General features: G+C 37.0%; 2 protein-coding genes across 3 annotated transcripts in view; both read left to right on the top strand.

Moving 5' to 3' along the window:
• Nucleotides 1–9,808, top strand: part of LOC127963349 (G protein-coupled receptor kinase 5) — a 48,762-nt gene extending 38,954 nt beyond the window's left edge. Inside the window, exons 12-16 of one of the 2 annotated variants that reach the window (XM_052563199.1) lie at nt 600–808; nt 2,747–2,884; nt 3,956–4,093; nt 5,185–5,316; nt 6,290–9,808. In XM_052563199.1, the coding sequence (XP_052419159.1) occupies nt 600–808; nt 2,747–2,884; nt 3,956–4,093; nt 5,185–5,316; nt 6,290–6,373 (701 nt within the window). In that variant the 3' untranslated portion in view covers nt 6,374–9,808. Of the gene's footprint in view, nt 1–599; nt 809–2,746; nt 2,885–3,955; nt 4,094–5,184; nt 5,367–6,289 lie in introns of both variants that reach the window. The other variant, XM_052563200.1, reaches the window with a different exon arrangement.
• Nucleotides 9,809–11,273: 1,465 nt separating this feature from the next.
• Nucleotides 11,274–15,114, top strand: LOC127962888 (steroidogenic acute regulatory protein, mitochondrial). The gene is made up of 7 exons (XM_052562486.1): nt 11,274–11,478; nt 11,583–11,690; nt 12,897–13,024; nt 13,207–13,365; nt 13,559–13,743; nt 13,956–14,049; nt 14,489–15,114. Exons 1-7 carry the CDS (start codon nt 11,289–11,291, stop codon nt 14,606–14,608), a joined length of 984 nt encoding a protein of 327 aa, XP_052418446.1. The 5' UTR covers nt 11,274–11,288; the 3' UTR covers nt 14,609–15,114.
• The last annotated feature ends 449 nt before the right edge of the window (nt 15,115–15,563 follow it).

Raw genomic sequence — 15,563 nt, 5'->3', positions numbered from 1 at the left:
ATAGATAGATATGTTGAATACCCACCATATATTGACAGTGATTCCGTTGGCAATGTTAAATGTAAGCATAATAGTGTCTTGTTTATAAACAAATCATAATTTTTTTATGTCTTTTTGGAAATTCAGTAACCAAAATTAATATTTTCTTGATATACTGAACCATTCAAAAGTTTGGGGATTTAACATTTGCAAGAAAGGATGCATGTGGTAATAAAGCATTAAATAAATGTGCTTAAAAAAAACCCAAAAGATTTATATTTGTGATTTAGAGAATCCTGAAAGTAGTGTAATGTGGTTTACACACATGATTTCTGAAGGAACGTGACACTAAAGACTGGAGTAATGATGCTGAAAATGTTTTTCATTGCAATAATATTACTATTTTACAGTGTTTTTGATCAAATAAATGCAGCCTTGGTGAGCAGAAGAGACTTTTTTTTTTCGAAACCCAAACTTTTAAATCCCAGTGTATCTCTTGAATGAATCAAAAGGCAAACATATTAGTTTTTAGCTGCACCGATCAGTCCAACTAGATATCTGTTGATAGCACACATTCAAATCTTTCATATTGATTGATGGACTCAAACTGTATTGAACAGCTCCAGAGGTGATCAATAACGAGCGCTACGGCATGAGTCCGGACTGGTGGGGATTGGGTTGTCTGATCTATGAGATGACCGCCGGCCGATCGCCTTTCCGCGCTCGCAAAGAACGAGTGAAGAGAGAAGAGGTGGAGAAGAGGGTGCAGGAGGAAGAGGAGGAGTACAGCGACAAGTTTACAGAAGACACCAAAGCCATCTGCAGGATGGTGAGGCCACACACACACACACACACATATACTGGTCAACATCCAAGATGATGCAGCAGTGTACAACTAAGAGCTTGTACCCGAAGCTACATTATCTCTTCAGTCAAATGCACCATAGAAGCTGATTTAGAGCCCATTGATTGAGCGCACAGAGCTGGTAAAGTTGAGTCCATTATATATGCTTGGCTCATTTCACTGGCTGCTAGTGCATGTCTTCTGCTGGGAAAGAAGTTGATAATGAGTTCTCTGAGACAAGCTCAGTTCAGGATTGTTAAATCATCTACATTTATTGTAAAGAGGCTCTGTTGCCTTTTATCAGGGTTGTGTCATGTGACTGGCTTTCAACCTAAAAATGAAAAATCTACTCACCCTCACGATGCTCCAAACCCATTTGACTTTATTTTACAGTATAAGTGTACAGAGAGAGAAAAGTTGAGAGAAATATTTCACAAAATGAGTTTTTAGGACTTTCAGGTTAATACGTGAAATAAATATGTATATGATTTATAATATTTAAATGTTAAAAACTACACATTTTTACAAAGTGTTAATCTTAGTGTCAACATAATAAAAAAGTAAATAAGTTCTAATTCATATTTTACCAATTTGATTTTGTACATTTACATTTGTATTTGATTCTGGAAGCAGTTATTCATGCAATTCAATAATTGTAGTAATTATTTATATCAAAGTCACACTTTTGTGAAACTATTGTTTTCTTAAAATGAGAGTAAACACATTTATAATGTTGCTGTGTCAAATATTTCTGTCCGTCAAAGAATCATGAAAAATCACGGTATAATGGTCTGCAAAATTGTTTTCAACATTGATAGTAAGAAATGTTTCTTGATCATCAAATCAGCATGTTAGAGTGATTTCTGAAGGATCGTGTGACACGGAAGAGTAATGATGCTGAAAATTCAGCTTTGAAATCACAGGGATAAATGACATTTGAAAACCTATTTCAAGGAAACTAGGGATGCACGATAATATCGGCACAACATCGGTATCGGCCGATAAAAGCTTAAAATGACCATGATCGGTATCGGCCGATATGAATATTTCTGCTGATGAGCCAAACCGATATTCTCCGAGTGAAATAATAGACCTGTTTTTCAGGTGTGAATGTCTGTCTACATTTGTAAAATAATACATTTATGGTAGAATCAGTACAGAAGAGATACATGGATTTCTCTTCAGTAAAATTAAAGTTTAAATATATCAGGCGAAAATGTTTATATATATCGGTATCGGCATCGGCCAAAATTCTTTTGAAAATATCGGCATATCGAATATCGGCCAAAATCCAATATCGTGCATCCCTAAAGGAAACTTGTCAATTTTAAATCGTAATGATATTTAACAATATTACAGTTTTTAATGTAGTGCTGATCTAATAAATGCAGCCTTGGAGAGCCGAAGAGATTTCTTTCAAAAACTTTGGAATGGCGGTGGCCGTCCCCCAAATTAAAGCAGAGGGTAACATAAATTTTGGTCTACACACAATCATAAATGACTTTATAATAGATAACGAATGGCATGGAGGACTTGTTTTGCTCTTCACCGCATGCTCAGGTATGGAAAATGTGATATATGTGAATATGACAATATTTGGGTGAACCATCCATTTAGCTGTTTTGAATTAGAAATTGTTTGTCCTAATGCAAATGGCCTCCACATACGAGCTCACGAAAGATCCCAGCCTAGCTCGTTCCTGCGTGTGGTTTTGTGATGTCTGGTTTGTGATTTCTGACCCCAGTTTTAGGATGTTTGGCCCATTTAAATGTCTTCATTTGGCACGCGCACTCTTTTTCCTTGTGTTTGGAAGCCATTGAGCAGCTTCGGCTGTGGTGTAATAGGTCACATTCCACTCTTAAAGAATGTACAAACCTGTGTTCCTCATGTCTGACTGGCTGCTCTCCGCTCTCTGTCCCGCAGCTGTTAGCCAAAGACCCCAAGCAGAGGCTCGGCTGCCTGGCGGACGGAGCTGCTGGAGTCAAAGCCCACCCCTTCTTCAAGAACATCAACTTCAAGAGGCTGGAGGCCGGCATTCTGGAGCCTTCCTTTGTGCCTGATGTGAGTTAGTTCCTGTTCTCGTGTGCCTGAAATAACAGTCAGAAAAATGTAAATGTTCAATTGCAGCTTTAGACAAAATGTCAAAAAAAATTGATGAAGTTTGCATGTGTTTTTTTGTATCGTATTTTGATACATCAGGCTTTTATGACTCATATAGTATATTATAGTGAAAATATGGAGCTCATATTTAGGAAGAATAACAGCTCAGTTTTATCCAGATGTCCAAACTGAGCAAAAACATTCAAATCAGTGCAGATGATAATATTTATATGACCAGAAAGTAAGATAATAATCTGATGGCTTGTAAATATCAGTATAGCGGTCTACTTGCATAAAATGCATATTCATATCAGTTGTTACTCTGTATGTCCCAAGAATACATTTATATGCTTATTAAATTTTTTTAAAGCACTGTAGTTTTTATTGTGGGGGCAAAATATATGAATGCACTGCCATACATTAATAACAAATAAATGTTCCTCAGAAGCCTGATAGATCTTCTTTAAAACTCATTTTAATATGATTTTTCTTTAAAAAAAAAAAAAAGAAAGAAAGAAATCTTATGCATAGATAATCAAGTAAACCTTGATTGCTTCCAACCAGTAAATGTTCATCTTGAAATATTAAATAGCAAGTAAATAAGTCATTTACTTGCTAAAAAAGTATAAAATATCAATAAAATGACAGATGCATGTAGTAGGTTGTGTACAACAGACTTTTAAGCAAAGTTTTTTTTGATTGATTATGAAAAAGATTGATTATGTCGATAATTTAGAGGCCATATAAATGTGTGTATAAAATATGATACAGTAGGCTTCATAGAGTTAAATTCGATGGAAGCTCATGAAATAAAAAGATAATTGTAGTAATTGAGTTTTTATCTCACGGTTGCATGTTATAAACTCGGGATATGACTTTTCCTCTCAGAATTCCAGAATACAAACTAAGAATGGCTAGAAAAAAATATTTTAACTTTTCTAATTTTTTATTCCATGGCAAAAATAAACTTCTATAAAATTCTTTCATTGCTCTGTTTTTGATTTCTGTTTCCCCTCTTTGCTAATTTGATAGCCCAGGGCGGTCTACTGTAAGGATGTTCTGGATATTGAGCAGTTCTCCACCGTTAAGGGTGTTAACCTGGACCAAACAGACAACGATTTCTACACCAAGTTTGCCACTGGCAGTGTCTCCATCCCATGGCAAAATGAGGTACGAAGCTGGGCTAAAATCCCAGCTGCTGCCAACATAATAACATGGCACGTTTTTCAAATTCCACAAAAATGAACCTTAATAAATGCATTTATTTTGTACTAAGTATACTACAAATACATTTACATATTTATGTACTTAATAAAAATACCCTGCAATTGTACTGTTAGTATACCAAACTGTTCTACTTAAAGTGCCCCTATTATGGGTAATGAAAGGTTCATATTTTGGTTTTGGGAGTCCCCAACAAGTTTGAAATGTATACAAGGTCAAAAAAAATAAAAATTTATACTTATATATTTTTTTTATACCTTATTTGCTGAATGATTTCCAAACGATTCGCTCAACTGTTCATTTTTCGAAACCCCTCCTTTGCGTGACGCTAATCTGCAGTGATTGGTCAGATTAGTCTCATTGGTCTCATTTTAATGTCATCATGAACCTGTAATGCCTGATAAAGCAGTGTTTGTGAGCGCAGTGCTGCTTTGTGTACAGCGTTACCAGGAAAACTGCTATTTTTACAGCTTCAAAAGCGGCACCTAGTTGCAAAGAAGAAATTTGCCTTTTCCTTCAGAATAACAGGAACATGCCAACAAGTGGGAGGGCAATATGCTAATGTTTCATGCTGACATCAACAAGAATCGGCTTGGGATTCGTTTTAAAAACGACTCGTTTCCATGATTCAGAGTCGACTCTTTCTTTTGCGAGACAATAACTTTATACAAGGTGCACTTTCAGATTTATAACTTTGCAAGATGTTTTCATTCACTTAGAGCCGTGTTACACACTACACGAGAGGTAATTTTCCATAATAAAATCCATAATAGGGGCACTTTAAGATTCTATGTGGCAAACCAAAATAAAAAACAATTTTAAAAATGGTCCTGACCTTTTAGGTGTTCAGGTGTGTTAATAGTAATAATAATGTGTATACGCATGACCGGGAGGCAGCATCGACCAATCAGCATCCAAAACCATAATTATCTGTTCTGTAAAGGATGATTTGCCCTTCTCGTTGTCCTTTCTCTGTCTTTGTTAATCTGTGTCTCTTTTCTTTTCTTTCCTTCCTTTTCTATTCTTCTGTGCTGCAGATGATCGAGACGGAGTGCTTCAGTGACCTTAACGTATTCGGGCCTCAGGGGACGCGGCCCCCTGACCTGGATTGGAACCAGCCTCCCGAGCCTCCTCGGCGTAGCCTGCTGGACAGGATCTTTAGGAGACATGTGAGGATCTCCTCCACCACAGAGGAACACAATAGTTAACTACAGACCAGGTCAAACACCCCATCAGGACACACACGCTCACACGTGTAGAGCAGAACAGCAGCGCTCGGGCTGAACATTTCTACACAGGGGCCAAAACTTAACACACTGGCCACATCCAAACTCAAAAAGGGGGCTCAGAATTCTTGAGTGCATTTGCTTGTATTACGCATTATTAAAAATTATTCTTTTTTTCTCTCTCTCTTTACAAAAGAGTTAATGTGATAAATGAATTATTTATCTGCAAACATAAAAAAATCACGGTTTTGTTCTTTGTTTTTATTGTGGTGGTTTGATGCGAGAAATACACCACATAAACTACCTTTTTAAGAGTTAGTCACATTTTTTTCCCCCCGCCAAGATTTATTTGATTAGAAATTCAGATTTTTTTTTTTTATATATATATTATTGAAATATTGATGCAATCTAAAACAACTGTTTTCTATTTCAATATATCTTCAGTGTCACATGATCCTTCAGAAATCATTCTAATGTTGATTTGCTGCTCAAGAAACATGAATTATTAGTATCATTGTTAATGTTAAAAACGAGTATAATATTTTTGGTGGAAAACGTGATTCTTTTTTCAGTGACCTCAGATGAAAAGAAAGTTCAAAACAACATTTATATGAAAAAGAAATCTCTTCTAACATTATGAACGTCTTTACTTTCATTTCGTAGTAATCAAAGTATGAATTTTAATAGATTTTTTTTTAAACTGGACTGAACTAAAGCATGCACATTTATTTTCATGTAACCCCTATTTCTGGAAAATAAATACAGTTTTTTTAGTAAAAATACATGGGAGAATTATCTGAATTATCGTCATGTGTTAATTTTGGCCCCTGATCGTAGACGTCTATATGTGAGAGAGCATTTATGCATCGTCACTAACATGCTCTATTTCTGTCTGTCATTGTCTGTCACCCTTCAGCATCCAGAGGTGACCATCGCTCAAAGCCGGGTCTCGTCTTCCAGCGTCAACTCCGTTGACTCCATGTCAAACTCTGCTCCCTAGTGGACAGACTGCTGCGGGACTACAGGAAACAAAAGCGAGTGAACAACAAAGAGAGGAAAGAAGGAGATTGAGGAACTTTTCCTGCCCTTTAAAGACCGGTCACAGAGCGTGAAAGAGTCCGTTTCCCTTGCCTTGGCCCTCACTATCCATCCACGGCCCGCCGAGAGGACAGGAGACAAAACAAGCTCCCGTTTAAAGACCTTTATTTATCCGTTTTGTGACAGAAAGGAGAACATTTATTCCTTCACCTCACGCTCCCTCAGGATTGCTGGAACTGTAAAGAGCCACTGACAATGACAGAATATTAACTCATATTATTCAGGGGATTTTATCGACAAAGAAAGGCCTCCGCAGGGAACGGGAAGGGGGCTTTTTAAATCTTCTTTTGCAAAGGAAAGCTAATATAGTGACTACACACGCACTCACAAACACACACAACGTTCTCGTTTCCTCTCCATCCCCCACACAATACCTATCTACCCTAACCCCTTTTTTTCTTTCCGTCTACACGTAACACCTCCAAACCTCAACCCAAAATGTGCATTGCCTTGCATACTCTCAGGCCAAAAACAGCGCTTATGAAAAGAAGACGTGTATTTGAGCATCCGTTGTCATATTTCGCTTCAGAGAGTGACGAAAGGCCGAAAAGCACAAGGAAATAGGAGCTCAGTACAGCGTTTCCCCCTATTTATTCAGCACATTTTGTAATATCACTGAAAAACAAACTCAATCTAGCAGTTTCAGTCTATTCACTTAAAACTGAGAATTTTGTCATGATTTTCTCATCCTCGTGTCATTCCTAACCTTCTTGACTTTCCTTCTTCTGGTGAACATAAGAGAAGATATTTGGAAGAATGTTGGTGACCAAATCGTTTTGGTGGACTGCACAAAAACAAACAATGGAAGTCGATGGGAACCCGATCTGTTTGGTTAGCAACATTCTTCAAAATATCTTCTTTTATGTTCAACAGGATCTAGAACGACATGAGGGCGAGCGAATGATGAACAAAAGAAATAATTTTTAGGTGGAGTATCCCTTTAAGACCGAAGACCGAAGTCCGTTATCTGAATCTCATCTGATCTGTTTGTCAGGCGTTGAACGCAAGTTGAAAGTATCTCAGTTTTAGTCACTTCCTTTGTGCATAAAGGCCGTTGGCAGTGGGGAAGGGCGGAGCCGTCTCAGTGGGCGTGGCCTTTGGGTAGGTAGGCCGTCCACCAGCAGACACACAGCCAATCACAGCACAACAAATCAGTCAGGGAGTCCTTCTCATCTCATCACATTATTCACAAGTGGCTAATTTAACCGATTTACAGAAAATAAAACGGACTGAAATGATTACTTCAGCGTTCATAAGCAATTTGGTGTTAAATCGGAAGACATTGCTGGACTCTTTAATCTCAGACTTTGCTGATGGGGAAAATGTATAAAAAATATGCTAAATTTGAATTGCGGCAGCTCCAAGTGGAAACGGTGTCGATCATCTAATAATCCACATCATAAACACTGCAAGAATCCCACAGCTGAGCACTTAGACCTTTTAGGACAACAAAACCGCTTCTCTTCCAGATTTGGTGTTTAAATATGCCTTCATTTCTTCTGATATCAACCACTACTAGACTGAAACTAGCAAAACTTCACACACACACGTTACACCAGACTCATGAACTTTCAAACCTCAGCAGCCGTTTTCTCTTATTTATACCGTTTCCAACTGGTAGGAAAACATTTCATCCATCTTTCAACGGTAAATGTACTCTTTTAAAACGTGTGCAGGATTTCGGTTGTACGGACATCACAAGAATCCAAACCACTGTCCTTAAATCCATTTATGTCCCTGTGTAGAGAAGCTGTGATAGTTTTGTAGTGTTTCTTAACGGTAGTTTATCAGTAACCAAACAGAGTGACTCAAGAAGGAACGGAATACATAATCTTGCATTTACAATACCATTCCAAGGTTTTATACACCTTAACATAGTTCATTAGTGCATCTCGAGACAAATCAAGTGTATTTAAAAATGGTGACTTGAAGCTATTTCACGAGTATGTATGCTAAGTGCCATGTAATTTCCAATCATTGAGCTGATGTGTGTTTTACCAAATGATGCATCAGTTATGCCATTAATTTACCACGCTAGAAATGTCCTCTGAAGGTTTGAGTGTATACTTAGTGCAGGTTCTAACGTTTCAATCTTCTCATTTGAAATGTGTGTAATAATAACTGGTTATTGCATAGATTGCACTACACACTGCATGGTCAATCAACCCTTCGTGGAGCGGGACCAGTGTGTCTGTTGGTTTTGGGGGCTGATCTCTGTGTATACTTCGTGCCATGCTGTTGTTCGCTGTGGTGAGACTCTATACGCCACATAGATGTGATGATTCAAGGTCAACTTCAGGGGCAATTCAGAACCGATTCATGTTAATGCATTTCTCCCGTTTAAAAAAAAAAAAATTGTGGCCAATGTGAACAGCTTGTTCGGAAGTACTTTATTTACTGTACCATTACAGGGATTAATTTTGCCACTTTAGTGTGTATCCAAATTGGGGAAACGTTTTACCATGATGGTTTAGTTGATACTCTGACAAATTATAGTCATGTTATTGAATTTTCCCCATGTATGCATAGGTAAACTGTGCATATTATCTATATAATAATTCATTAAGTGTTTCAGCACTCAATATCATTAAAAGGGACTGATGTAAATTGATTTTATATGTTATATCAGTAAGTAAGTGTTCATTTGATCTATGGAAACAAAGATTTGGAGTCACAGTTGATTAGCACAGTTCGTGTTATTCAAACTATTTTTTTTATTATTTTTTTTTTATTAAAAGCCTGATGGTTTGAACTTTTAAATTTATAATCTCTTGACCCTCTGAAGTAATTTCAGTCTGTGAAGTTTAGACGATTGATGAACCTTTCCTCAGAGTGAGAGTTAATGCATTGCTTGTGTAGATTTGCTTCATGTCCTCCATACAACGTGACAAACAAACTTGTGACAGATATGTAATTGCTGCATTAAAGGGAACTTGCCTTTAAAACAATGACCAAACTATAAGGGAACTGAACTGGTATTTATTTGGCAAGTAAAAACTGAAATTTCTCGGTAGAGAAAATCTGTTTTTGTGGATATGGCTACTGTTGGATTCATTTTTTTTTTTTGTACAAGTCTTGAAGTGAGTTTTAACTACATTCTGAGAAGAAAAAAAAAACCCAATGAAGTGCCTCCTTTTTAGTGGTCTAGTCCAGGTTAGTGCCCATGATACAGTTTGCACTTTGTGCGTCACTTCAGTCATTCACATGACGTGAACATGTACACGCACAAACACACGCACACGTGTTTTAAAGAGAGGTGTTGTACTGTGCTGATTGCATGTGAAGCCAAACCTGACAGAGTCCTTCTGAATAAAAACCTGTGCTGGCCTGAACAGAACTGTGTAGTTCTTTTAGAAGTGTGAACGTGCTTGTATTATGATCGCTTACGTGAATGTCTTGAAAGGGAAACATAAAACTTTTAATAATAAATGGTAAGGAATATGGACTTAATTTGGTTTAAATTGTTTAATTTTCATCTGATATATATATATATATATATATATATATATATATATATATATATACACACACACACACACACACACACACACACACACACACACATACATACATAAACATATATGTGTATATATATATATATATATATATATATATATATATACACACACACACACACACACACACATACATATATATATATATATATATATATATATATATATATATATGAATGTATCTGTATGTATGTGTGTGTAAAAAAATATTTAAATATTAGAATTTGAAATGTCAATTATAATTCATTTTTATTAAATTTTTCTACTAACTTCACCCACTTGCTACAATAATCTTTAATTTTGGGGGCTTTTTTCAGGTAATATTGATAAAAATGTAATTTGATTTTAACAATTGTTATAAGGAATTAATTCAGTTAAAGTTAGTATTCGCTTATAGCTCTCGTTTGCACCTGTTCTAGTTTTATTTGAACAATTTATGGCTGTAATTCGCACACTTCCAGACTAGAAGGTGGTCTGATAAAGGTTAAGGCCTAAAGTATAAATTACTCTGAGGGACACGGGGTTGTGGGTTAAGGTACTTCTACTCATAAAGCCTTTTTCCATTGCTTAAATGTTCTTGAGCGAGTTGATTTTACGTCAAGCTGAAAACCACGAGTCATTAAACCAATATTGTCATACAACTAGAAAAGTTTCAATTGGCGCCGAGTCCAAGGTTGTCTCTCTGGCCTCTTCTTGTCACTGATAGAGAACTGAATTTTTGCAGTGTTGATATGGGTTTGTGCGGCAGAATCTGATTTGCAGAATACAACCTGCACAAAATTAAAAAACCAAGTCCCCAAAAGTGGTTTCTTTTTGAAGAAGCCACTAATTGCCTTTTTGATTTATTTATTTATTTCATTTTTTTGATGTCACCAAGTAATGATGTCATTTTAATTCGACCTCTTGGAGTTATGGCGATGATGATACAGGACATTTCTGGCTAGTGATTTGTCATATTGTGAACTTGACCTCCTGAGCTAAAGCTGTAATGGAACCAGAAGAGAATGACATTTGTGACATACTGAGAGTTTCCGACTCACATCCTAAAATATTTCTGTAGATAAGTTTAGCCGCCCTGTACTGTTTGTTTTGAAAAAGAAAGAAAAAATGCAGGCAACTTGAGTGTACTAACACTCTGTGCGGTGTTCTGTGTGGGTAGTCTTCAGGCACTGGCTGTTATCTGTAACAACGTGTTTATATTGGTAACAGATAGAGCGTCGTGTTCGCTGCACATCCTTGACATAGAGGGTCACCCCTGTGCGTTGAGTGATGGTGCTGTTTTATCTGTGAGGTGACGAGAACATGGCCTTGTCTGAAGGGGCTATAAAGGGGCCGAAGCAGCCAACTGTTCCTCAGATTCCACTTCTAACTCGCCGTGCCCACATTTCACGTGTAGTCACTCATTCATCTATTGAAAAAACTTTTAAAATGTTGCCTGCAACGTTCAAACTGTGTGCTGGCATTTCCTACAGGCACACGAGAAACATGACCGGTAAGGAGCTGATTCAGGAATCCACCGCTTTCTGAAATATTTGTTATATATGCCACTTTTTATTCCGATTTTTGTGCATATATTTATCATTTTATTACTTTCAGGTCTGAGGAAGAATGCAGTGATTGCAATCCATCATGAGCTGAACAAGCTTTCTGGACCTGGACCTAGTGCCTGGATCAACCACATCCGAAGAAGGAGCTCCCTTCTCAGTAAGAAGACTTTTACACCACTTATACATCCATTTTAAGAGAAGAGAGACACTTTTGACTTGATATATATATATATATATATATATATATATATATATATATATATATATATATATATATATATAATAATAATAATAGTGTGTGATAATATTAGTAAAAATAAAAGGCAGTACTAGTATTAAATACAAATACATTTATTATTCCCTAATTTTAAGTAGCTTTGTATAAATAAAAAAAAAGTCTAAAAATAAAAAATAAAAGCATTTTCATCATATTCAAACTTAAAATCAGCAGGCTTTTATTTTGGCGGGTTGCCGGCGAGTAAGTATACGCACTTCTTGATTTAGCACCGCTGCTGATCAGCGCCAGTTGATGAATGGCGCAGTTTTGCTTTGTGCTTTGAAAACGCAATGAGATAGACTAGATTTATACTTTCAGGTTGAAAATAAAACTTATATAGTGCAGTTTGTGATCTAAAATGGTCACAGCTGTCAACCATGTCGGTACGCAAATGCGCTGTCAGAACATATTTATATAACGCGTTTTTTATTTTGGTCGTGCATGGGGACTTACGGACCACTTATTTGCACCCCTGTGTATATTAGTGAGTGTGATATTGTTTTTTTGTTTTTTTTTGGTAACTAATTGAGACACAGCACTGACTATTATTTATCTTTTTTTCTTGACCAATTAAAATAGTTATAAAGAAGACCACAGAAGAATTGTCTTTTATTCCTGAACAAATCAGCATTTTTTTGACAAATAAGTTGAGTGAGTAATTAAATGACTCGCTTATAAAGACAGCCCCTGCATTCAAATATTCCTATTTCCAAACTATATAGCAGGCGGTACATGAAATCAGTAGTATTTGCGAATTCTTAGTATTCATAATTCAGTAAGCTAGGCTCCTCCCGCTTTAGCACAGTTTATAATGTGTGCATCTGATGGAAAATGTACTATTCCATGAGACAATTGGTGAGAAGTTGTAATGTTCCTGAATGATACAGTGTTTTTAAATGAATTGGTTGAATGAATGATTCAGTAGCTCACTCATAAACATTTGTTGGCACCTACTAGCGTAACAATGTAAGTTGCAGAAAGGGTCAATAAAAAATCTCCACCATTTTCACAGAAATGCTCATTATTCTTTAGAAATCGACGATGTATTTCTTTATGCTAAGGATCAAGTTTCTGCGTGTGTTTCAGGCAGTCGGATTGCAGAGGAGACGTACAGTGAAGCTGAGCAGTGTTATGTGCAGCAGGGACAGCAAGCTCTGCAGAAGTCCATCAGCATCCTCAGTGACCAGGACGGCTGGCAAACTGAGATTGAGAGTGTATGTCTCGTCAATAATCAGATTTCATCATTCATTCTTATAAGACAGTGTATAGATGCCCTGTATTCGTGCATATTTTAATAACCAGTTTTATATAGGAATTTAGTGTCACATATTTATTTTGCTCATATAAACTGTATATATAATAAAAATGACAAATTGTGTGGTTTTTTCTCTTTCAGGCCAATGGTGATAAGGTGATGAGCAAAGTACTACCAGACATTGGCAAGGTTTTTAAGTTAGAAGTGATGCTGGAACAGAAGACCGATGAACTATATGAGGAGCTGGTGGATAACATGGAACAAATGGGGGAGTGGAACCCAAATGTCAAACAAGTCAAGGTGGGTAGAAACAGATGATCTACTGACTGTCAGCTTGCAGTGCTGAAGGTCTAACTGCAGTGTGTGCATGTTTCCTTTTTAAAGAACTTCTCATCTCATACTAACAGTCTACCATCATGATGTTACAGAAAAACCATACAGCTAATGTTACCTAGATGTATTTGGTATTCAATACAGTTTTGTTACCTCTCAGATTCTTCAGAAGATCGGTCAGGATACTATGATCACACATGAGGTTTCAGCCGAAACCCCTGGAAATGTGGTGGGCCCACGAGACTTTGTAAGTGTCCGCTGTGCCAAGCGGAGGGGATCTACGTGCTTCCTGGCTGGGATGTCCACTCAGCACCCTGGAATGCCTGAACAGAAAGGGTTTGTAAGGTAAGTGAAAATATGAATCACTATGGCCTGCTTTAGTGTTCAAGCTTTCAGAGTACCTCTGAAACCCTCCACCTCCCCCAGCTCCACCTGTTTAGATCTGCTATGGTATTTATTGGTGTTTATTGATGTAGCAGCAGCCAACACCAAATACATTAACACTGTTTTATCAATTGAGAGTTGTCATGAATTAACAATATTGCTTTCTTTCTAAGGGCTGAGAATGGACCCACCTGTATTGTGATGCGACCAAGTGTAGAAGATCCCAATAAGACAAAATTTACCTGGTTGCTCAATTTAGACCTTAAGGTATGTTAATTGTGCTGTGTGTATGTGTCATATCTTAGATGTTACAAATACATTCTTGTATTCCAGTTTTATAACTACTAGCAAGACATTACAAGGCTGATTTCCCTGAAAGGTTTAAACACTTCTAGCACTGTTGAAACAATCGAAATCGCTCTGTTTGTTTGAGGCTAACACAGAAAGGTTGACTCTTATCCTAACTAATTGAGGGAGTTTTCAGGAAATGTGTTCGAAACTGTTATTTTTGCAATGAAGTTTGCTCCATTGTCTTAAAAAATTACACACTGCCTTTAGAGACAGATAGTTTACCCAAAAATGTAAATTCTTATTTAATTGATATATGGAATATCTACATAAGTAAATATTTAGTAACACTATTCTTAAATACGCTAACTGAATGTCATATCTAATGCCTGATTTGTCCCTGTTCTGTCATCTCCAGGGTTGGATCCCAAAAACCGTTATCAACCGAGTACTTTCGCAAACCCAGGTGGATTTTGCGAACCATCTCAGGCACAGAATGGCATCCAGTGGTGGCGTGGAAGCTGCCATTGGCTGCTGATGTCCACATTTATATCTTAAAAAAGATGCTATAACAATGGCAACTCTATTTAGGGTCAAGCTTGACCCACCCGAAACCATCACTACCATTTCAGCCTACTCTTGTAAAAATGTCACACAGATACAGAAGTTAAATTATCCATCAAAACAACAAGCTGCTCTGTGTTCAAGCCTCTCTATTTAAAATGTTTTCACATGCACAGAACTGTAATGACTCAGAATGGATGCTGGAGGTTGCTGGGTCATTCCAGTGGAGATTTCAACCCGAGGATAAACTCAGTCTCCTTCCTCTGCCACCTTCATTTTGTGGCTTGAACTTCATTTAATTCACTCGCATACTTCTGCAGAACACCACTGACCATTAATTTTTGGGCTTGTTAGTTCCTGTTTTATCATTGTTTGTAAAAAAAAAAAGATAAAAATAAGTATTTATTTTAAGTTAATTTTAATATTGCATCACCCTGGAAAAGGATGTCTGCTTAGTGAATATTCATTAAAAGTATTAAACTGACAAACTACAGTATCAGTCTGTTTTGTTGTTCATGGGTTCGTTTTCCTACATGTGTGTAAACATGTGAGTACAAATTGTGACCAAAGCCTCAATCTGCAGATTGAGTGAGGAAATACAGGAAATATCTTGATCTACATACTTTGGCAGGCCACTCCAGCAGTTATATAAACAACATTTTGTGTCAGTAATGCCCATTAACGTCTCACCGATGTTCAAGGAAACTGAAAGGGAATGTGACTCGTATTACAGCCAGAAACTCGGTCCATAAAAATGTCTTGTCGTCTGGAGTGGATTAGCCTGGGTTTGGTTAAGGAGGTGTTTGGTTATTCGCATGTGTTTTGGGAACTTCTCAGCTCCTTGAAGGTCCGACTGAGCCAACATTGCATAAAGCAGGAAATGAGGTAAACGCTGATGTCCTGGCCAAAGGCGGGCCGCAATCCCCTCT

The sequence above is a fragment of the Carassius gibelio genome, chromosome B8, assembly GCF_023724105.1.
Source record: "Carassius gibelio isolate Cgi1373 ecotype wild population from Czech Republic chromosome B8, carGib1.2-hapl.c, whole genome shotgun sequence".
Lineage (NCBI taxonomy): Eukaryota > Metazoa > Chordata > Actinopteri > Cypriniformes > Cyprinidae > Carassius > Carassius gibelio.
Note: the sequence above shows the minus strand (reverse complement) of the source record. Positions and strands in the feature narration are given on the sequence as shown.

Excerpts from the sequence above, each read along its gene's own strand:
- LOC127962888 (XM_052562486.1), top strand. The coding sequence starts at position 11,289 with ATGGCCTTGTCTGAAGGGGCTATAAAGGGGCCGAAGCAGCCAACTGTT. Across the intron at positions 11,479-11,582 it reads GCACACGAGAAACATGACCG|GTCTGAGGAAGAATGCAGTG; the intron begins GTAAGGAGCTGA and ends TATTACTTTCAG. Across the intron at positions 13,744-13,955 it reads GAACAGAAAGGGTTTGTAAG|GGCTGAGAATGGACCCACCT; the intron begins GTAAGTGAAAAT and ends TTTCTTTCTAAG.